We start from the raw sequence: 21,764 nt of genomic DNA on the forward strand, positions 1-21,764 counted from the left end.
TTCTTTCAGCAGTACAATATATGAAGATAGAGGAGCCACTGCTGCAGTAGCTATTGTTCTGTAATTTGAGGTAAAAAGCTTTTGCAAATCATTCTGAAATCTATCAATACCTATCTAGTAAATAGTTGTCATTCATTCACAGACTCATTTGCTGCAGGTTGTTTGACTGTTGTATGGAAAATAGGAGGAAGATGAGTTAGATATCTTTGCCACCTCAAGTTATTTGTGAAATAACAAAGGTGGGATATAAATAAATAAACTACAACTCCCAGTAAAAAAAAGTTACTGCCAATGCATACTCCTACCAACTGCCTTCTCAATACATTTATTTTATTTTTATTTATTTATTTATTTGATTTTTCAATCGCTTACAAGATAATAGGTATAAGTATATACATAATTATGAATACATGAAATGGGTACATATAAAAAAACAACAATAGGACAGGGACGGTAGGCACGTTGGTGCGCTTATGCATGCCCCCTACAGACCTCTTAGGAAAGGGGTGAGATCAATAGTAGACAGTCTAAGGTTAAAGTTTTTGGGGGGTTGGGGAAGAAACTACAGAGTCGGGTAGAGTATTCCAGACATTGACCACTCTGTTGCTGAAGTCGTATTTCCTGCAATCAAGTTTGGTGCGGTTTACTTTGAGTTTGTATCTATTGTGTGCTCTTGTGTTGTTATGGTTGAAGCTGAAGTATTCATTGACAGGTAGAACATTGCGATGTATGATTTTATATACCATACTTAGATCAGACTGAAGACGGCGTAATTCAAGGTTTTCTAGGTCTAGAATTTCAAGTCTGGTGGCATAAGGTATTCTACGAGTAGAGGAGTGGAGAACTCTTCTTGTGAAATATTTCTGGACTTTCTCAACTGTGCTAATATCAGATACGTAATGTGGGTTCCAGACTGATGAGCAGTATTCGAGTATTGGTCTAGCAAATGTTTTGTATGCTCTAGTTAGTAGTGTGATATTACCAGAGAAAAAGCTACGTAGGATTAGATTAACAACTCTTAATGCCTTTTTGGCTATGTAGTTACAGTGGGCTCTAGCACTTAGATTATTAGAGATGAGTATTCCAAGGTCCTTTACAGAGCTTGGATCATCAACAAGATCTTGACTATTCAGCTTGTATTTTATTTTCTGATTTTTTTTTTGCCAATATGTAAGACAGAACATTTATTTGTTGAGATTTGAAGTTGCCATTTGTTTGACCATTCTGATACATAGTCAAGATCTTTTTGAAGGGTAGCAGTATTATCTGTGGTATTGAACAGCTTTACATCATCAGCGAAAAGAACGCAGTTGCTCTTAATATGATCACAGAGGTCATTTATGTAGAGTATGAAGAGAGTTGGTCCTAGAACACTGCCTTGGGGGACACCACTGTTGACAGGTACAGAATTTGATAGGATGCTCCCAATTTTGACCATTTGTTGTCTGTTTGACAGGAATGTTTCTATCCAGTTCTGCACTTGTCCAGAGATTAGTTTTAGGAGTAGTTTGTCGTGTACCACTGAATCAAAGGCTTTACAGAAGTCTATGTAGATTGCGTCTTGCTTTGCCCTGATCGAGTTGTGTAGTCCAAATGTTTTTGCAGTGTAAGAGTTGCAGATTACAGGATAGTTTTTTCCTGAAACCAAATTGTTTCCTTCCTGCCTATAATCATCTCAGGTACAGAGATATTTGGAAGAACAAAGTTGTAGTCCCAATTATCAAAATAATTATGGTGGAATGAATGTACTGCTGCTGCCTGATGCTACAAAAAAACAACAACCCAATGTGCTTTGAGTTACTGCTTATCTTTCATCACAGAAATAGTACTATACAATGGTACCTTGGTACTCATTTGCTTTAAAAGTCATCAAATTTGATACTCAACGTATTTTGTCGTGAAAATTTTGTCCTGGTATTCATCGGTTGTTTGCTACTCAATGCATAAGTTAGAACTTGCCTTGTGACTCATATTAGTCCTTTTGGGAAAGGTCTGTTCGATAATCAGAGTTTTTGGTACTCTTTGCATCTTTTGAAACCAATTAAAAGTGAGTACCAAGGTACCACTGTTTTTCAAAAAACACTAAATGCTAAGCTCATAATCACCCAGAAATTAAAGATAAAATATACAAATCTTTATTTTTATAATGACTTTTAAAAATTCTTTAACATGCATTTCTGTATCCTTAATTCCATGATTTATGGCAGATATCCTTTTACCATTGTTTATCTGAAGGCATGTTCTGACCTGATACTTTCATCTCTGAAGTAGAAGTGTTGAATATTTATGACTGAAATCCTATTTATTACCTATTTATTAAACAAATTTATATAGCCACCCAACTCACGCATGGGTAACTCCAGGTGGCCTATAAAATTTAAAAATCCACTGCATAATAATAAAAATCCCCACCCCACGCCACCCCCATGGCAGCAATAACACAAGTCCAGCACTTTATCAACTCCATTGCTACTTGTGGTCCCAGGCTTACTGATGAAACCATGTTTTTAGGGCCTTAAAGGAAAGCAACAGGGTGGAGGCTTACTCTACATCAGAGGGGATGATGTTCCACAGAGGTCACCACTGAGAAGGTCCTTTTTTGTGGTATGATGAAATACTTGTCAGTTCCATCCATTGAAGTACCAATGTTGTACAGTTCTCCTCAACACCAATAAGACCAAGGAGCTTATAGTGGTCTATAGAAGGAACAGATCAGACATCCAGCCCTTGCCTATCAATGGAGACCGAGTGGAGCAAGTGGCCAGTTTTAAGTTTCTGTATGTTACCATAAAACAGGAGCTGACCTGGAGGTGCTCACATTGCAGCACTGGTCAAAAGGGCCCAGCAGAAATTATACTACCTGAAACTTCTCAGAAAACAACAATTGAATGAAAAACTGCTGATGACCAAGATATGGTAATTAAAAAAAATACAGGAATGTGCTGAGATGGACAGCCTAACCAAATTATTAAAAAATAACCAAGATAGTGATTATTACTCAGTATGGAATATCTGGTATAAGTGGTTAAAGAAAAGGTAACATCTGATAATTGGATAAGTTTTGAAAATAAGGGAGACGTGTTTAATTATAAAGTATGTAGAGAACTTAAAATATTAAAAGGACGAAGTTATTATAACAAGGTAGAACACGTCAATGATAGGGAAAAAACAAATGTAACCATTGCTCAACATGTGCTGTAAAATGTATATATTGCTCGCACAAGCACGAAGCCGAAAGCACCAGCCTGAAGATGGCGAGTGGGACCTCGTCAAAACGTTGCCAAGATACTCTCAATCTTACACAGGAAAAGACCCAAACATGCCAAGACCTGCACAAATGTATATATGTAGATACCGTGTTTCTCCAACAATACGCCCCCCATAGGAAGACCCAGCATGAAATTAAGTTAAATGAAATTAAGCCCTCCCCCCAAATTTAGGTCTATTTTAAAACGTGTGAAATCGGGGGGGAGGGTGGGGGGAACTTGCCTTTAGGAGTGCCCCACAGGCAGCCACACCTCGTCACCAGCCGCTCCTAACGGCTGATCATGGCGGAGTGAGGAGTGCTCCCTACCCCCAAGCACCTTTGCTGCAGACCCAGGTATGGTGCTGGTTGCAGGCCAGGTCAGCGAGCGGATGGCGGCAGTGTGGATGTCGGTCTCGGCAGGGCACTTTAAATTGTGAGAAGCTCAGCGCCCGCTGCTGCTGCTTCCTCCGCCACTCTTGCTTTCCCTTCGCATTCATCCACTGGCAGCATTTCAGCTGCTTCTCGGGCAGGGGAACTGCCTCTAGCTTCCACAGTTCCCACCGGCACTGTCGAGAGAACAGCGGCAGCACTGATGGGATTGGTGGAAGTGTTTCAGCCACTTCTCGGGCAGGGGAGCTGCCTCTGTAGCTTCCACAGTTCCCGCCGACGCTGCCGCTGTTCTCTCGCCAGCACCGGTGGGAACTGTGGAAGCTACAGAGGTGGCTCCCTTGCCCGAGAAGTGGCTGAAATGTTTCCCACTCTCGCCAGCGCCGGCGGGAACAGTGGAAACTACAGAGGCAGCTCCCCTGCCTGAGAAGCGACTGAAACGCTTTGACAGTTCCCACCGGTGCTGCCGCTCTTCTCTCGCCAGCAACAGCGGGAACTGTGGAAGCTACAGAGGCATCTCCCCCACCCGAGAAGCAGCTGAAACACTGCTGGTGGAGGAATGCGATGGGAAAGCAAGAGCGGCGGAGGAAGCAGCAGCGGCGGATGCTGAAGTTCTTGCGATTTAAAGTGCCCTGCCGAGGCCAACATCCACACCGCCACCACCCACCCACTGACCTGGCCTGCAACCAACACCATACCCGGGTCTGCAGCAAAGGTGCTTGGGTGTAGGGAGCACTCCTTGCTCCACCATGATCGGCCATTAGGAGCGGCTGGTGACGAGGCATGGCTGTCCGCGGGGCGCTCAAGGCAAGGGTGCATGGGGGGAGAAATTAATTCACCCCCAAAAAGACAGCCTAGCCGTTTTTTTGGACTCAAAAAAAAAAAAAAAGACCCTGCCTTATTATATGAGAAACACGGTATATATATGTTTATTTGTATGTTTTTAACTGTATGAGTATTAAATAAATTCTATTTTTAAAATTAAGAAAAAAAGAAAAACTGCTTGTGACCTTCTACCGCTGCACCATAGAGAGTATCTTAACTTACTCCACCTGTGTATGGTTACCAATTGGACAGTGGCAGATAAGACAGCACTCCAGAGGGTTAACATCATCGCCCAGAAGATCATTGGTTGCCCTGTCCCCTTTTTAGAAGAGCTTTACAGCTCCCACTGCCTTAAGAGAGTTCAAAACATTCTCAAAGATCCATCTCATCCTGGGCACCCTTTTTTTTGAACTATTACCATCTAGCAGATGGGACAGGATAATAAAAACAAGGACAAATAGGCTGAAAACCAGCTTCTATCCCAGGGCAATAACTCTATTGAATTCTACCGTATAGTGCAATATTAATGCAATATCAGGGATTTTCAATTCAATGTATAGAATGTGAAGGATTTGTTTTTGTGTTTATTTTCATAGTTATAATGTACACTGAAGATGGCATTTAATTTTGTTGTACGAGGTGCAATGACAATAAAGTAAACTAAACTAACTATTCTGTGTTATCTTAAACTCTTGAAAAATAGGGTATATATGCCTCAAATAATAAGTAAATGCCCATTACCTGGAACATTGATTTATAATTTGAATTTCTAGGGTTGCTCAATTGTCAATTCTATGGTTTACAGAGATTAACAATTGAAAAATAATACATTAAAACCACAAATAAAAGAAGTTCATGCTAGGTACAGGAGGGTGAACTTAGCACCATTTTCACCTACTCTAGAAGGTCCATCCTAGGCCAGGGTCTAGGCAAAGAGCCAGGTCTTCTAAAATCTTTTGAAGAACAGATCTGGTGTATATAATATTCTAAATACATATGCTTCTTTTAACTTAGCACAGTGATCACTGTACAGACATGTTCATGTCATTTCTTTGATAGCAGCAGAGAAATAGTTTTCATTGCCTTTGTAGGGAAACTTTGTACCTCCCAGTCAAACATATAGCTCTGGGTTTTCTTGGCCTCCCATTCAAATAGCATATGTTCTGGCTTAGATATATTACACAGATAGTAAAAAGCATCAGTAAATCAATAAATGCTATGCACTTATATTTTATTTAAAATGCAGAAAACATTCAATCATTTAGTCAACTGAATTTTATTTTAACCTTTTTATCAATACTTACATATTGTAAGTGGCAGACAATTTGACATATATTAAAATGAGATTAAATATTCCTTATTGCATTAAATTGGACTACTATTCTTATTTTAAATTGACTTAGAGCACTTCCTTTTGGCAACACGGAAAAGGCGCATCGACATTACCACCTAAATACAATTATTTACTGCATATAGTAATATAACCTTTCTATTTATAGTAGTTTCCTTTATGGTAGTACTTATGTTAAATAATGGGAATGTATATTAAGAAAAGTTAGGAAGTTAGAAAAACTAACTATAGTTGCCTTGCCCAACCTAAGTATTCTCCAAATGCATAGGCAACAATCTAGGAATTTAAATTTAAATTTTTGAAGGGTGCTGTGAATAATAAAAGATGAGCAGGCAAAATATCTCAAAATAATGTTTAAAATCAATAATAATAATAATAATAATGATGATGATGATGATGATGATGATGATGATGATGTAATGTATTTTTAAGATTGTATTAACTCCTGGAAAAGTAAAAAGTTGAGCAATGTTTTTCTCATAAGTTAAACATCAAAATACACTGAAAATATTATTTCGTTCAATGTGATAAATCAATCTTTCTTCTCCTGATCATTTGATTTTTCTGCAGTAACAGCTGGCCTAAGTGACATCAGGGGATCAACAAAAGGAAAAGCCCGGAATATCTTCACATATCTGAAGTAGCTGAAGATGACGAATCCCCAAAATAAAGTAATTAGCAACAAGTTCCAACCAGCAATATGAATCCAGTTTGGTCTGAAAAAAAATATAATTTGTACTTAAAAAAAAACAATTAAATGTAACAAAACTAGCATACAACTGATTAAGTGCAACAAAACTAGTATATAAAGCACATAGGCAGCCATCTTCCTGCACTGCCTCCAAGATTTTACAGAAAGCAAAAGGCTGTTCTCTGCATAAAATAATAAATGATCATTAACCTGACATCTGAAAGGCCGGTGTTAAAAAAGTCAATGAGAACAGTCCAGTCATTTTGTGCTTGTCTTCAAAAGAAGACTTCAAAAGGAAAATGAATTATAATTTATTAGGAAGTTCAATTTTATCTCTTAATGCTTGACTTTGGTTTTTTTTAAAAACTTTAAACATGTACTGCACTTAAATACTACATACATTGAATGAGCAAAGCAAGTTGTTTCTGTTATCAAAGTGGCAGGGAATGGTCAGGGAACATCATTGCTTATTTTTCATGCACTTAAGTTTAACATGATTGGGATAGGTTAGCCTATGTTCTAGTAGTTTATTTCTATCTGATCTTGTTTCCAATTTTTCTCTCGTTTAACTGAAACTGAATAATGAAATTTATTCCTAGGACCTATAACATGGTATAAAAGGAGAAAACTAAAAGTCAATATCTGAAATACATTTTTCCACCACATCTGTTAGAAAAAGTATATACTGGTATCATAGATGTGCTTATTAAATATTGAATCATTAGATATAACTCAGCTGTCCTGTCCTGTGTATTATATAATTTTTCAACCTACAGCATATCGAAGTGAATTAAACTTACAAACTTAATATAGTACTAGTGATTTCTGTATGTAAAGCGGTGATAGTTACAAACTGAAGGGATCATTCTTAGGAACTATGTAAGCTTTTACAAGTTGCCTAGGAAGACGTATTCATTAGTCAATGTATCAAAAAGGTTATTTAAGTTGTTTTATATTTACATACAAAGAAATCTTATTAATTTCCTCTCATGTTTTCCACTGAGGTCTCTATAAGTATACATGTTGAAATTGTTGAGGTAGGCTCTACTCCCGTGATGGCGAACCTATGGCATGCGTGCCACAAGTGAGAGCCATTTGTGCTGGCACGCGAGCCGCAGGCAAACTTACCTCACTACTCATGCGCCTCACTCATTTTTTCCCCCGGTTGGTTTGAGGCCTTTTTCGGCCTCCCAGAGGCTTGGAAAAAGCCTCTACAAGGCTTTTCAGGGTGAATTATAGGCCCGTTTCGTCACCGGAAGTGATGAAACAGGCCTATAATTCGGCCTGAAAAGCCTTGCAGAGGCTTTTTCCAAGCCTCTGGGAGGCTGAAAAAGGCCTCAAACCAACCAGAAAAAAAATCAGCTGTGAGGCGCAGTGCAGGTAAGTGGGTGGCAGGGGGTGGAAATTGCACACGCATGCTCAGGGGGTGTGGAGAGGGGGGTGCACGCATTGTATTCTGGGTGCTGGCGCACGTGCAATTTTTGGCACAGAAGCTCAAAAAGTTTAGCCACCACTGCTCTACTCCAAAAGTGCCAGCTCTTGAATGTACAGAAAATTTATTACAGGACCACAACTTCTCTATATCTGTACCTGTTTAGTAACAAGAGATCAAAGCTGTTTCATTCCCCCCCAAGGTATGCATTTCATTGATAATAAAATTAGCTAAAGCCTGTTGGCAATTACCTTTCAATGATACCATAGGTCTGGACAGCAAAATATGTAGACAATTTACAAAAACTGAAACAGAGAAAATAAATGTATTAATATTTTGATAATATTGTCCTTGTGTTAAATTATGGTAAAACATTAAAATAAATGGAACTATAACATTTCTAAACAATATATAACCCAGATGATAGAGGGTGTTAAAATAAGGTTCTAGAAAATTAACATAAATAAAGAATTAATTCTTGTTAATTGTGATAGAGATTCACTTTGTATCTTATTTATTTGCTAACTCCTGTACTTCCTAAATTATGGATCAATTTTCAGTTCAAATTATGTATCTAAATAGATAGTCTCTGACTTATGACAGTTTAGGGACTGTTTGAAGTTACAAAGGTACTGAAAAAAGCACTGACCATTTTTCACACTTACATCTGTTGCAGCATCCCCCTGATCATATAATTAAAATTCAGATGCTTGGCAACTGATTCACATTTATGATGGTTGCAGTGTCCTGTGATCATGTATGATCACCTTTTGTGACTTTCTAACAAGCAAAGTCAATGGGGAAGCCAGATTCATTTAACAACTATTAGTAACTTAACTTCAGTGATTTACATTACAACTGGTAAGAAAGGTCGTAAAATAAAGCACAGTTCACTTAACAGCTGTCTCACTCAACAACAGAACATTTGGGCTCAATTCTGGTTGTAGATCAATAACAATCTGTATACAAATATGTAGCTATTTCAAAACTAGTGCAGTAATTTGCAGTGTTTTCTCTGCAAATTAATGGAGAAATTGGATAGAGCAGCCATAATTAAATGCTGACTTAAAAATGAATTTAAATATTTCCTACATATGGGCTGGGTAATTCTGGGAGTTGAAGCCCATATCTCTTAAAGCTCATAAGGTTGAAAAACATTGGGACTTCCGGTGACATTGCGGCATGACGATGTAGGAGAACTCTGCTCCGCTCTCCTACATCGGGGTTTTTGTTCGTGGGTGACCGTTCGAGGTGGGATCAGATCCTGGTGGGATCACCCAAGCAAGGGAGAACTCTCGGAGCCTAACCAGGAACTGCAACCATGGAGGTAAAGAAGGGAGCCCAAAGCACAGGGCAAAAGAAGCCATCCTGTTGAGGCTGGCCCGAAGACGCGACGGAACAAACTTAAGAGGGAAGTTGAGAGAAGATATCGAATTTGAGTCCGGGAAAGATACTGGAGGCAAAATTGTTGTTGGATTATAACTTGTGGATAATTTGGGAAAGCGAGTGGTGAATGTCTGAAATTCCGATGCGAAAGGGGGAGAGTTGAAAGTGGTGGCAGGACTGAGTTGCCTACCCCCAGCTCTGGATAAAGTAAAACTTATTTCTAAATAGGAAAGTGAAAAGGAGAGAAGAGCGATTATAGTTGGTGAAAAACTTTTTTACTTCTAGCCATACAAACAAATCGCGGAGAGTACTTTGTGGGCGGACAAAAACTCTGAAACCTTTGAAATTGAATAGAGGAGTGACAGTGCAACTTGCAGTGGTGGCCATTGAGACTGGCAATTCCGGGAGAGCAGAAGAAGGCAGTGAAAGTGGTTGTTAGAACTGAGAACTGAGTCCTCAATTTATTATTGGATATAACCGGAATATCAAGGAAACGACAGGAAAGTAGCAGACTGTAAAGCCTCCTCCCGTCCAGTGTTCTCTTTTCTTTTTCTTTTTTTCTTATTTTCTCTTGGAACTGATTGAAGTGGCATAGATTCATTTTATATTTATTTATAGTATATATTCAAGTAACAAGAAAATAAGATTGATTTAACTTGAGTAAGTGATATTTAATCCCTTTGGATTATATTCTATAGTTTTTTTTCTCTTCTTTATTTTACATATATATTGATTGAATATAGATTAATGAATTTAATATACTGATTAATATAATGATGAGTTAATTGATTGTTCCCTCCCTCTCATATCCCCATTATACTGGATACTGTGATTTACTGGAACATAAAAAGTATTAATTTTAATTTTGAACTTTTATTATATATCTAGGTTAATATTAGCTGAAATATAGTAATTAATTAAAAAAGTGACGGGGGTTATATTATTGCTATATATTTAAGTACAGCTGAGTGTTTTTTTCCCTTCATTTTTCTCTTTATCTGTTAGACGATTTATGAACTGATGAGTTATTGAACATATTAAGACTAGGTATTGTATGAATACAAGGTGAAGGGAATATCTAGAGTAATAGGTGGGTTTGGAGGTTTGAATGCATAATTATTAATTGATAATTCCCTAAATTTAATGGTGTTAGGAAATTAGATTAAGCAGACAAACAATAGTCTAAAATAAAATATTACATAACTGCGAAAATTAAAATTGTAAAATACGGATAAGATTGATGGTAGTTGGCAATATAGTCTGGGAAAATATATCTAGGATACTGAAGGAGCAACAAAGAATTGTCGAATATATGACTAATACAACTACCGCTATTACGAAAACAGGAAGAAAAATGGCATCAACAGTAATACCATCTACCCCCACAGTAACACTGACCCAAAAAAAACGATTGAAGGCACCAGAAAATCCATGACCCAAACCAATACGCAATTGGTTCAAACTACATTATTAACTATTCAAAGCACGATGTTGGCAATGCAGGAGTCAATGTCTAAAAATCATACGGAAAGTAAAGCAGAAAGAGAAACAATGAAAGAAGAATTAAAAAATGAGCTAGGAGAAATGAGAAGTGAAGTTAAGAATTAGGATGGAAAGATACGCCAGATATAGGAATTGATTAAAATAAATGAAGAGAAGATTAAAGAGATTGAAAAATTAGCTGACCAAACGGAAAAGAAGTTGGAAGGCGTAGAACAAACAATTATGGAACAGAACAAAGAGACAAATGAGACCCTGACTCACCTTGCAATGGGCCCTCCTACTATCTAAGGTTCCAGAACGTAGAGTAAGAGAGGGGTGAGAACTTACCGTTGGTGATGACGAAGATATTGGCAGAGCTTTTGAATAGAGATGAGAATGAGATGGTGAATGAGCTGGATGACGTATATAGAGTGTATATCAGCTACGCGAGATGGCACAGACTACCCCGAGAAGTGCATATTAGATTCGCAAGGAAGCGAGTGAAAGATATAATTTATAGAATTACAAGAGATGAAGGAATAAAATATAAAGACAGAGAAGTGATTGTTCTAAAACAGATTCCGAGAAGAGTTTGCGAGCAGAGGAGAGATTATCGATTTCTCACGAATTATCTAAATAAAAAAAATACCTTTTAGATGGATCATTCCAGAGGGCATTTTAGTAATATGGAAGGAGAAAAGGGTGAGAATAGATAGTCTGACTAAAGATCAATAATGTTTTGATCAAATAGGAGGAATAGAGGAAGGATCGAGCAGCAGAGATGATCACGAGACCTTGAGTCAAGGAGAGTTTACAACTTAGAAGCAGGGGGAGAGATAGGGAGGAGAGGGAAGGAGGTGAAGAGATACTTGGAAGAGAAGAAATAGGAGTGAGGACTAGAAGTCAAACGACGAGAAAAAATACGGAAAGATAGAAGTAAGAAGGGAAATGGATAAAGGAGTGAATTTAATATCTATAAATATTAATGGGTTAAATGATCCAGTTAAGGGGAAAAAAGTATTTTTTAAGTTAGAAAAACAAAGAGCTGATATGATTTGTATTCAAGACGTTCATATTAAGACACGTAATCAAGGATATTTAGTGAATAAAAAACTGGGGAAAATGTATTCAGCATTGGCGGAAGAGAAAAAAAGAGGGGTAGTACTATATATAAAAGAGGACATAGCCTCAAAATTGATTTATAAAGATGAATTGGGAAGAATAGTAATGATAGAGGTGGTAATACAAAATAAAAAGACCTTATTAGAGGGGATATATGCCCCAATAAAAATCAAAGTGAATTTTACAAATTTTATATGAGAAATTAATAGAATTTGGTAACTCGAGAATTTGTATCATAGGAGATTACAATGCAATAACAGACAATAGCCAAGATTATGCCTGTGGACAAAGACAATGTAAGAAACGGAATACATTGCCTAAGAAATTTCTAGAGATGGTTGAAGAATTAGAACTTGTGGATGTGTGGAGGAAGAGAAACCCAGGAATATCACAGTCCACTTTCTACTCCAGCCCACACAAATCGTGGTCCAGGATAGATATGGCTTGGGTAAATAGTGAGTTATGTAAGGAAATTCAGAATATAAAGATTTTGGCTAATACGTGGGCTGATCATAATCCGGTACAGATAATATGGAAAAATAGTCTCAATAAAAAAGGTAGATGGACACTCAATTCACAACTATTGAAGGAGGAAAAATATATTCAAAAAGTTAGGGAAGAACTGACCAGCTTTTTCAAATTTAATAAGAAACAGGATACCTCATTGCAGAATCTATGGGATACTATGAAGGCATATTTAAGGGGAATATCGATAGCTTTTACAGCAAGTAGAAATAAGGAAAGAGAGGGGAAGCGGAAAGCTCTAATAAAAAGAATAGAGAAAATGGAAAATAAGCAAATGGAAACCCCGGGGGAATGAGCAAATTAGAAATGAATTAGCGCTAGTTAAACATGAAATGAATATTTTAGACCAAGAGAATTAATTAAAAAAATATTATATACAAAACAAAATTATTTTGAGCATGCAAATAAATCTGGTAGGTGGCTGGCATATAAATTAAGAAAAGAAAACCAGAAAAGAATGATATATCAATTAGAGGATAAAAATGGAATAATAGAGACAGACCTAGAGAAAAAAAAAGGAAATCACAAGAGAATATTTTGAGGATCTTTATAAACAAGAGGATCTTTATAAACAAGACTTAAATAAAATATAAGAATATTTGAAAGAAGGAACTCTGTACCCTTTATCGGATGATAAAAAAGAGCTGCTTAATAGAGTAATAACTTTAGATGAATTAAAGGCGGCAATTCAAAACAAAAAAGAAACAAAACACCAGGGCCAGATGGGGTACCAAATGAATTATATAAAGAGATAGGTGCCACACTAGAGAATATGCTATTAGAGATCTGCAATGAGGTATTATTGGAAGCAAAAATTCCAGAATCATGGAAGGAAGCTTACATAACATTGATTCTGAAAGAGGGTGCAGATGCCAACCAAATAAAGAATTATAGACAGATTATAAAATTTTTATGGCAATAATGGCGGAAAGATTAAAGAAAGTACTTAGCAACAAAATTCATTCGGATCAAAATGGCTTTCTTCCCACGAGGCAGATTAGATATAATACAAGAATAATAATAGACATATTAGAATATTATGAAAAACATCCAGGAAACCAAGTGGCCTTGGTCTTCCTGGATGCACAGAAGGCTTTCGATAATTTAAATTGGGACTTTATGAAGAAGCAGATTAACTTGATGGACTTTGGAAGTAATTTTGTAAAAATGTTAAATGCAATTTATGCTACGCAAAAGGCTAACGTATTATTAAATGGAGAAATTACTAAATCATTAAAGATAAGGAAGGGTGTCAGACAGGGATGCCCTCTTTCACCTCTGCTTTTCATAACAATTTTAGAAACTTTGTTGGATAGAATTAGATTAAATAAAAAAAATCAAAGGAACCAAATTTAAAAGTCAAGAGTATAAATTACAGGCCTTCGCAGATGATATGGTTTTTGTCATAGACGACCCAATAGACTCAGGGTCAGTTTACTAAATGAAATAGATAAATTCGGTAAACTAGCAGAATTAAAAATTAATAAGGAAAAAACTAAAATGCTAGTTAAAAATTTACCAAATAGTAAACAAAAAAAATTGGAAGAAAAGATGGGATTACAAATTGTAAATAAGACCAAATATTTAGGCATCTGGTTAAGAGCTAGAACATTAAATCTGCGGGAGGACAACTACACCCAATTACTGAAAAAGATTGAAAAGGATTTGGAAAATTGGAATAAGATGCAAATTTCATTATTAGGCAGAATAGCAACAATCAAAATGAATGTTCTACCCGAAATACTATATCTATTTCAAACAATTCCGATATTATTGGATAAAAAATTATTTAAAGAATTAGATAAAATTGTGATGAAATTTATTTGGGCAGAGAAAAAAATGAGAATAAAAAAATACATTTACAAGATAACAAAAACAGATGTGGATTTGGACTCCCTGCCTGGGAGATCTATTATAAAGTGGTGGCATTAGTATGGATAAAAGATTGGATCAATTTGTGGAACAATAGAATTCTAAAATTGGAGGACCACGACTTACAATTAGGGTGGCACGCATTTTTGTGGAACCCAAATAGCCAAAACAATCTATACTTTACTAGACATGAATTCTGAAAGTCATTAATTAAAATTTGGGCTGACATCAGAAGAAATTATTATCCCAAAATTCCGAGGTGGTTTTCAACGATGGAGGCAATGTTCCACTTAAATACGATGGATATCAGTAAAAAACTGAAGTACCATCAAATATTAGATAAAGGGAAGAATTAAAACGATACAGGAACTTGAAGCACTAGGGATAGTCATCGATAATTGGTCATATTTCCAAGTAAAATTGAGATATAATAAAGATGTAAATGAATAAGGAATTGAGGCAAAAGATATGCATTTAGACAAAATACTCTCAAGTCCTGAGAAAGGGTTGATTTCTAAACTATATAATTATATATTAGAACATGAAACAGCTGAGAGAATCGTGAAAGGACCTATGTTAGCCTGAGAAAAAAGTTTTGATCACAGTATAGATCTGGATGACTGGGAAGAAATTTGGCAAAAAAATCTCGTACTAACTAAATCAGTGGCACATAAGGAGAATTTGTACAAAATGATGTATAGATGGCATCTGGCACCCTCTAGATTGGCCAAACCCATGCTGTTGGAAATGCAAAGGTAAATTTGGTACTTATTTCCATCTAGGGTGGACCTGTCCTGAGACAAAGAAATATTGGTTAAAAATAAAAGAGTGGATAGAAGAAATTATAGAGTGTGGGCTGGAGTGGAAACCTGAACTGTTCTTGTTGGGAATGATTAAAGGGGATTATACCCCTAAAGTAAGATATCTGACCATCCACTTATTGACAGCGGCACGGATTTCATTTGCACAATATTGGAAGAATCCAAATGTATCACCAATACATATTACTATTCAAAAAACGTATGAGTGTGCCCAATTGGAGAGGCTCACGCTCAAAATCAATGGGAAGGAGGACACAGATTATTATAGGATATGGGATAAATGGTACAACTGGGTAAACAATAAAGGGAAAACACGTAAATGAACCCTAGAAACAAATTATATGCAACTGTCTTTATGAAATGTACAAGAATAACAAAGGTGTTAAATATTCTTTTCTTTTATATAATTATTATTATATTCACTATATCTTTTTATTTACTATTCAAAAATTATGAATTTATTATTAATTAATAGATAGTTATAATCCAATGAGAAGATTAGTAGAGTATTGCAAGTTACATAGTGATTAAGATTTGATAGTTAATGGAAATGTGAGAAGTATTGGTAATGATTATCAGGACGTATCAAATTCGATATCAAATGTAAAGAGGAATGTGTTATGTATACATTATTGGTTTTGTATTTTTAAATTTGTATGTTTTTAATTCTTGTAAATAAAGTTTATTTTAAAAAAATTGATCTAGACCAGGGGTATCAAACTCACGTCGTCACGGTGGCATCATGTGACATTGGGACTTTTTCCCCCTTCACTAAACTGAGTGTGGGCATGTGACACATCCAGCCCACAAGCCGGTAGTTTGACAGCCCTATCTAGACAGTTCCCATGCATTACAAAGTATGGTTGGACCATAAAATATAGTTAAAAAACATTGTTAAGTCTTGTAGTATAAAATATAAAATTGTATGCAAAGTATAAGAACAGTTGTCATAATATACCAGGAAGATTATGTCTAAAATGCAGAAAAAACATTCTAAATATGGTTGATTATTAGTATATTATTCACTAGTATATGTTAATAATGTTGCATGTTGCCCAAGTTTGATAATGGGTTGGAGGTGGGAGAACAAGCTGAAACCAGGAAAAACAAAAGTGCAATTGAAAAATAGGAACTAAATTGCAAGTTCCGTTAAAAGACATATCAAAATTATCTTAATAATAGTATCTTAAGAAACTGTAATAATGAGTCGAAACCAACAAGTTTAATATTAACTGAATAGCCTGAATAGAGAAAATCAAAGATATGAATATAGAACAAGGAAGATCATAGTGGGAAGCAGTGCATGCAAATATAAGAGTGTCTTGCGTGCAGTATGAAAATTCTCATCTAGAAATTCACTGAATATCTTTGCAGTATCTGATATAAATGTGAATAACACAAAATAATGAATTTTGTTCAACAAGCTGAAATTTGGACCCTCTGCTCTCTGTTCTGCACTGGTCAGGCTACACTGAAAATCAGTGAATATCTTTGCTGCATCTGATATAAATGTGAATAACACAAAATAATGAGTTTTCTTCAACAAGCTGTGTTCAAATCTTAGCAACTTGTTTGAGTAAGGATGTAGGCAGAGCAAAGCAAGCAAGATGGTGAAGGTCCAGGAAGGAATCACACACAAGAAAAAATTGGAGACGTTGGAGAAGACAAGATAACAAAGAGACATTATAGCTTTCTCCAAATATCCAAACAGCTGTTATGGAGAATGGAGTTTTTCCAGCAATGTTCTGTGAGAATGTGAGTGGATTTTGCAGGATTAAGACTAGGAGAAGAGGAGAACTTTCTCCCAAAGGAATAGAGATTTTTTTTCTTTACACTTTAAGGGGATATTCTGTAAATGACAGCAGATTTTTCTCCCTTAGTCTATTATGGAGATTTTTCTTTGCCCTATAGTGACTACAGGGGGAAAAACCACACCTCTTCACAGGAAAAAGGTGAAAAGAAGGAAAAAAAATAAATGGCTTAAAGCTTGCCTTGCAAATAATTTTTCCTTTGTCGCTTACTGACAGACTCCCCGCCCCCTTATTAGGATATAGAGGAAAAGGCTGGTGATACAGGTTTAAATTACAGTTGTAAACCTATGCACTATAACCACCCATTCTCTGATCTTCCAGTGTTAGAGCTAAGTGAAATTGTGGTGTTTGTTGGGAAGAGGGGAACAGGTCACCATTTGAATAGATATGGAGATGGAGATATAGCTATATCAATTAAATATACAGTACTATAGGGATACACATAACCATAACCATTTGATGACAACTTGTAGATACCCTGTAAAAAGTTAATTAATAAAATAAAAGTAATTTCACACTAAACATTGTGGAAGCATTCTGTGTAATATGCATAATAATAATCTTCCTTTGAGGTTAAAAATAATGAATATCTATCACATTCAAATCAAATTTTAAAAGTTAACCTGAAATTTGGATCCACTATTATCAGCTTGAACATATAAGTACTGGTATACTGAGGCCAAGTTAAAAAGTTCACACCAGAATTATTTAAGATCTCATATGCCTTATCCAGTTTCCTTAATTGTTGTGGTCTTTTTTTAAAACAGGACTTGTAATTCTGAAAAGAAAAATGGATGTGTTCATTTATTTAATAACATAACTTAGATTATGAAATATAAGTATTTACATTGTGTCCATTTTACTTTATAATACAAATAAAGACACAGAAAATAAAAACATCTTCAGAATTACTTATTTTAATTATAAGGGCCTTAAGAGAATCCACAACTCTTCTCCATAATCTTCCTGAATGCAATGGCTACCCGCAACAATACAGGGAAAATCTCCTGGAAACCATCTAGATCCATGAGGTCTCTAAGGTGACTATCCTATATCATGGAGCTCCCAGATGGCAATAACCCTCACCTGAACAAGGAAGTGATTTGACTATGGCGAAGTACACACTGTCATATTCTCCATATCCAGATCACCCACCAATGGCTCCAAAACAAAGATAATTCCAATTCATCTTTGCCTAAAGAAGCCCAGTAACAAGGACTACCACCACATAAAGTGGTCCTGCCAGGAAGAAGAGTAGATGATTCTTAAACAAAATGCTATGTCCTTGCCTGAGACTGACAACTCACCCACCACAGATGACTGATGTCTTGTTACAAATGGAGCTGGCATTTACCGGGACCAACTTGAGTTAGCTAGTCCTCTAACTTCCTAGATTTAGGAATGAAAGGTGAAGCTAGCCAGAATAACATCCAATACCTGTACAATCAGCACAGCCCCCCCCCCCCAAGGCTGTGTGCTACCTCCACTTCTCCCTATATACCAATGACTGCATCTCAAACGATCCATCTGTTAAAATACTGAAGTTTGCTGATGACACAACAGTGATTGGTCTCATTCGAGACAACGATGAATGTGCATACAGACAGGAGGTTATACAACTTGCCTCGTGGTGTAACCGGAACAATCTGGAATTGAACACACTCAAAACCGTAGAAATGGTGGTAGACTTTAGAAGAAACCCTCCCATACTACCACCTCTTACAATACTAGACAACACAGTATCAACAGTAGAGACCTTCAAATTTCTAGGTTCTACCATATCACATGACCTAAAATGGACACCTAACATCAAAAATGTCATCAAAAAAGCACAACAAAGAATGTTCTTTCTGCGCCAACTCAGAAAGCTCAAACTGCCCAAGGAGCTGCTGATACAGTTCTACAGAGGAATTATTGAGTCTATCATCTGCACCACTATAACTGTCTGGTTTGGTTCTGCAACCCAACAGGACAGACACAGACTTCAGAGGATAATTAGGACTGCAGAAAAAAACAATTACTACCCACCTGCCTTCAATCGAGGACCTGTATACTGCATGAGTCAAAAAGAGGGCTGTGAAAATATTTACAGACCCCTCACATCCTGGACATAAACTGTTTCAACTCCTTCCTTCAAAACGACGCTATAGAGCACTGCACACCAGAACAACTAGACACAAGAACAGTTTTTTCCCGAAAGCCATCACTCTGCTAAACAAATAATTCCCTCAACACTATTCAACTATTACAAAGTCTGCACTACTATTACTGTTAATCATCTCATCACTCCTTATCACCCATCCTCTCCCACTTGTGATTGTAGGACTGTAACTTTATCGCTTGTATCCTTACTATTTAGATTGACTGTTTCCTAGTATGATTTGATTGTTGATTGTACCCTATGACTATCATTAAGTGTTGTACGTTATGATTCTTGATTCTTAACGAATGTATCTTTTCTTTATGTATACTGAGAGTATTTACACCAAGACAAATTCCTTGTGTGTCCAATCACACTTGGCCAATAAAGTATTCTATTCTATTCTATTCTATTCTATTCTATTCTATTCTATTCTATTCTATTCTATTCTATTCTATTCTATTCTATTCTATTCTATGAAACTGTGGAACCAGAAGTATAGACCAGAGGTGTCCAACCTTGGCAACTGGCTGAGGAATTCTGGGAGTTGAAGTCCACAAGTCTTAAAGTTGCCAAGGTTGGACACCCCTGGTATAGACGAACCCTAAGCTGCAAGTTTTTTTTAAAAAACAACAACACTGTAATGATTTGCCCAACATTTCCCACCATATCTCTTCTTTCTATGATAGTCATAATTTGCTTACCTCCATCTCCACCCGCTAAACTTAAAGAGGCAACAACTGGCATCTAACTATCAATCACAGAGTTTCCTGCAAAGCCATGATTTCCCTATAGCATCATTCCTATTGTAACCATAATCAACACTTACAAGAAAACCCACACCTCTCCTAAGGAAGCCAACACCCGACAAGCCACTTTAACTGACCTATTAAAACCAACTAGATATATCAAATCCACATTCCTACTGTAGAATAGGAATAGTAAACCAACTAGAAAATCACTTCTTCATTCCTACTCTATGATATATTGTCAGAGCCAATATATTTTCTCATTTCTCCTATACTTCCATATTCTCAGGGGAGTTCTTCAGTTTTGCCTCTCACTCAGGAATACAATCACTGCAATTCTTCTGATAGCTCCAAAGGCATAAAACAGCAGACAGATTAACAACAAAATCTCCTCCACTATGTTTGCACTCTTGAGTTACATCACTTAGCTGTCATCTAGAAAAATATTTATGGTAACAAACACAACTCAGAAATCAATAACAAAGTTAAAAGTAACCTATAAGAGTTGGATGCTTGTTTTATTTTAAATAAAGATTAATAACTAAATAGTATTAGATATATATTTAAAGACTGATTTTACTTATATTTTTTGTTATATGTTGATGCTTACATGAGGTCCCCATATCTCATCTACATCTTCAATTGTTTCAATTGATTTATTATATAATTTAATCATCTCATTCCAAGTCTGTGCAGTATTTAAACAATGTACCTGTTAAAAAGATAAGCACACAAAGCTCAGCCAAGAAAAGAATTCTAAGAATAGATAAACTCTATGAAGTTCTGGTAATAATAATAATAATAATAATAATAATAATAATAATAATAATAATAATAATAATAATAATAATAATAATAATAATAATAAATATATATATATATATATATATATATATATATATATATATATATATATATATATATATATATATGTTTAGAATATTACTCTATACACTAAGGATTATTTGAATTTTTGTTACAGGTAGTCCTCACTTAACAACCATTTGTACAACAACTATATTAATAATAAAATAGTTTACAGAAAAAAAGTAAACATATAAAAGTAATAAAAATTGTGAATAAAAGAAAGACAAGACTGAAATTCCAAAAAAGATTAAACTATAGGAAATATATTTTCTGACATAAAATATAAGAAAAATCATAGTGTCCATGATAACCACAATGATGTGATCGCTGACCTTGAGCCAGACCTCTTGGAATGTAAAGTCAAGTGGGATTCTTACCATATTTCCCCAAAAATACGACCTACCCTGAAAACAATCTCTAACCCAATTTTCATGCCTGTGCCTCATAAATGCCCCATCCCACAAATAAGCCCTAGGTTAGCCCCGCCCGCTTTCTGATTGTACGAGATGGGATGAGGCGCAGGCGTAAAAATCAAGTTAGGGCGGAGTTGGGGAATAGAGCTGCCCCATACACCTTGCACCCACTTACCTAAGGACCACTGTAACAGGCATCCCATGCTATGATATCTGATGCGCTGCTGCCCAACTTCTGCAGCCACTTGCGGCTGCTCATAGCTGGACCCCATCTGGCGCACCGTGCTGATGCCGCCACTCATGGCAGGACACCATGTGGTTTGTCACATTGGTGCTGCCGCTCATGGCAGGATGCCAGATGGCTCATCAAAGCAGTGCCACCGCTCATGCGCACAATGGCACAACACAACATATAGCCTCTTGCCATGAGTGGTGGCATTGACATGGTGTCCGGCTGTGAATGACTACAAGTGGCTGCAGAAGAACTTTAGTTTTCATTCCTATAAAGTGTCAACCGTTTTTTTCCTTGACTCTAGCCATTGATACATTTTACTCCGGACTTCATAATACTCTGTCTTACCCTTATCTTTGATTTCTAAAGTTAGTCTGTCCATCTCTGCACAGACTAATATTTTCCTTATTA

At 36.3% G+C, this 21,764-nt stretch overlaps 1 protein-coding gene across 1 annotated transcript in view; it reads right to left on the reverse strand.

The window, feature by feature from the left end:
- Positions 1 to 5,434: 5,434 nt before the first annotated feature.
- Positions 5,435 to 21,764, reverse strand: part of CATSPERE (catsper channel auxiliary subunit epsilon) — a 134,577-nt gene continuing 118,247 nt past the window's right edge. The window contains exons 20-23 of the mRNA XM_087963436.1: positions 20,452 to 20,553; positions 17,576 to 17,730; positions 8,185 to 8,238; positions 5,435 to 6,526 (exon numbers count right to left, since the gene is read on the reverse strand). Coding sequence (XP_087819562.1) covers positions 6,343 to 6,526; positions 8,185 to 8,238; positions 17,576 to 17,730; positions 20,452 to 20,553 — 495 coding nt within the window. The 3' untranslated portion in view covers positions 5,435 to 6,342. The remainder of the gene's footprint in view (positions 6,527 to 8,184; positions 8,239 to 17,575; positions 17,731 to 20,451; positions 20,554 to 21,764) is intronic.

Source organism: Notechis scutatus, chromosome 1 (genome assembly GCF_049901735.1).
Source record: "Notechis scutatus isolate UNSWTSFEM ecotype Mainland chromosome 1, rNotScu1.2, whole genome shotgun sequence".
NCBI classification, from domain to species: domain Eukaryota; kingdom Metazoa; phylum Chordata; class Lepidosauria; order Squamata; family Elapidae; genus Notechis; species Notechis scutatus.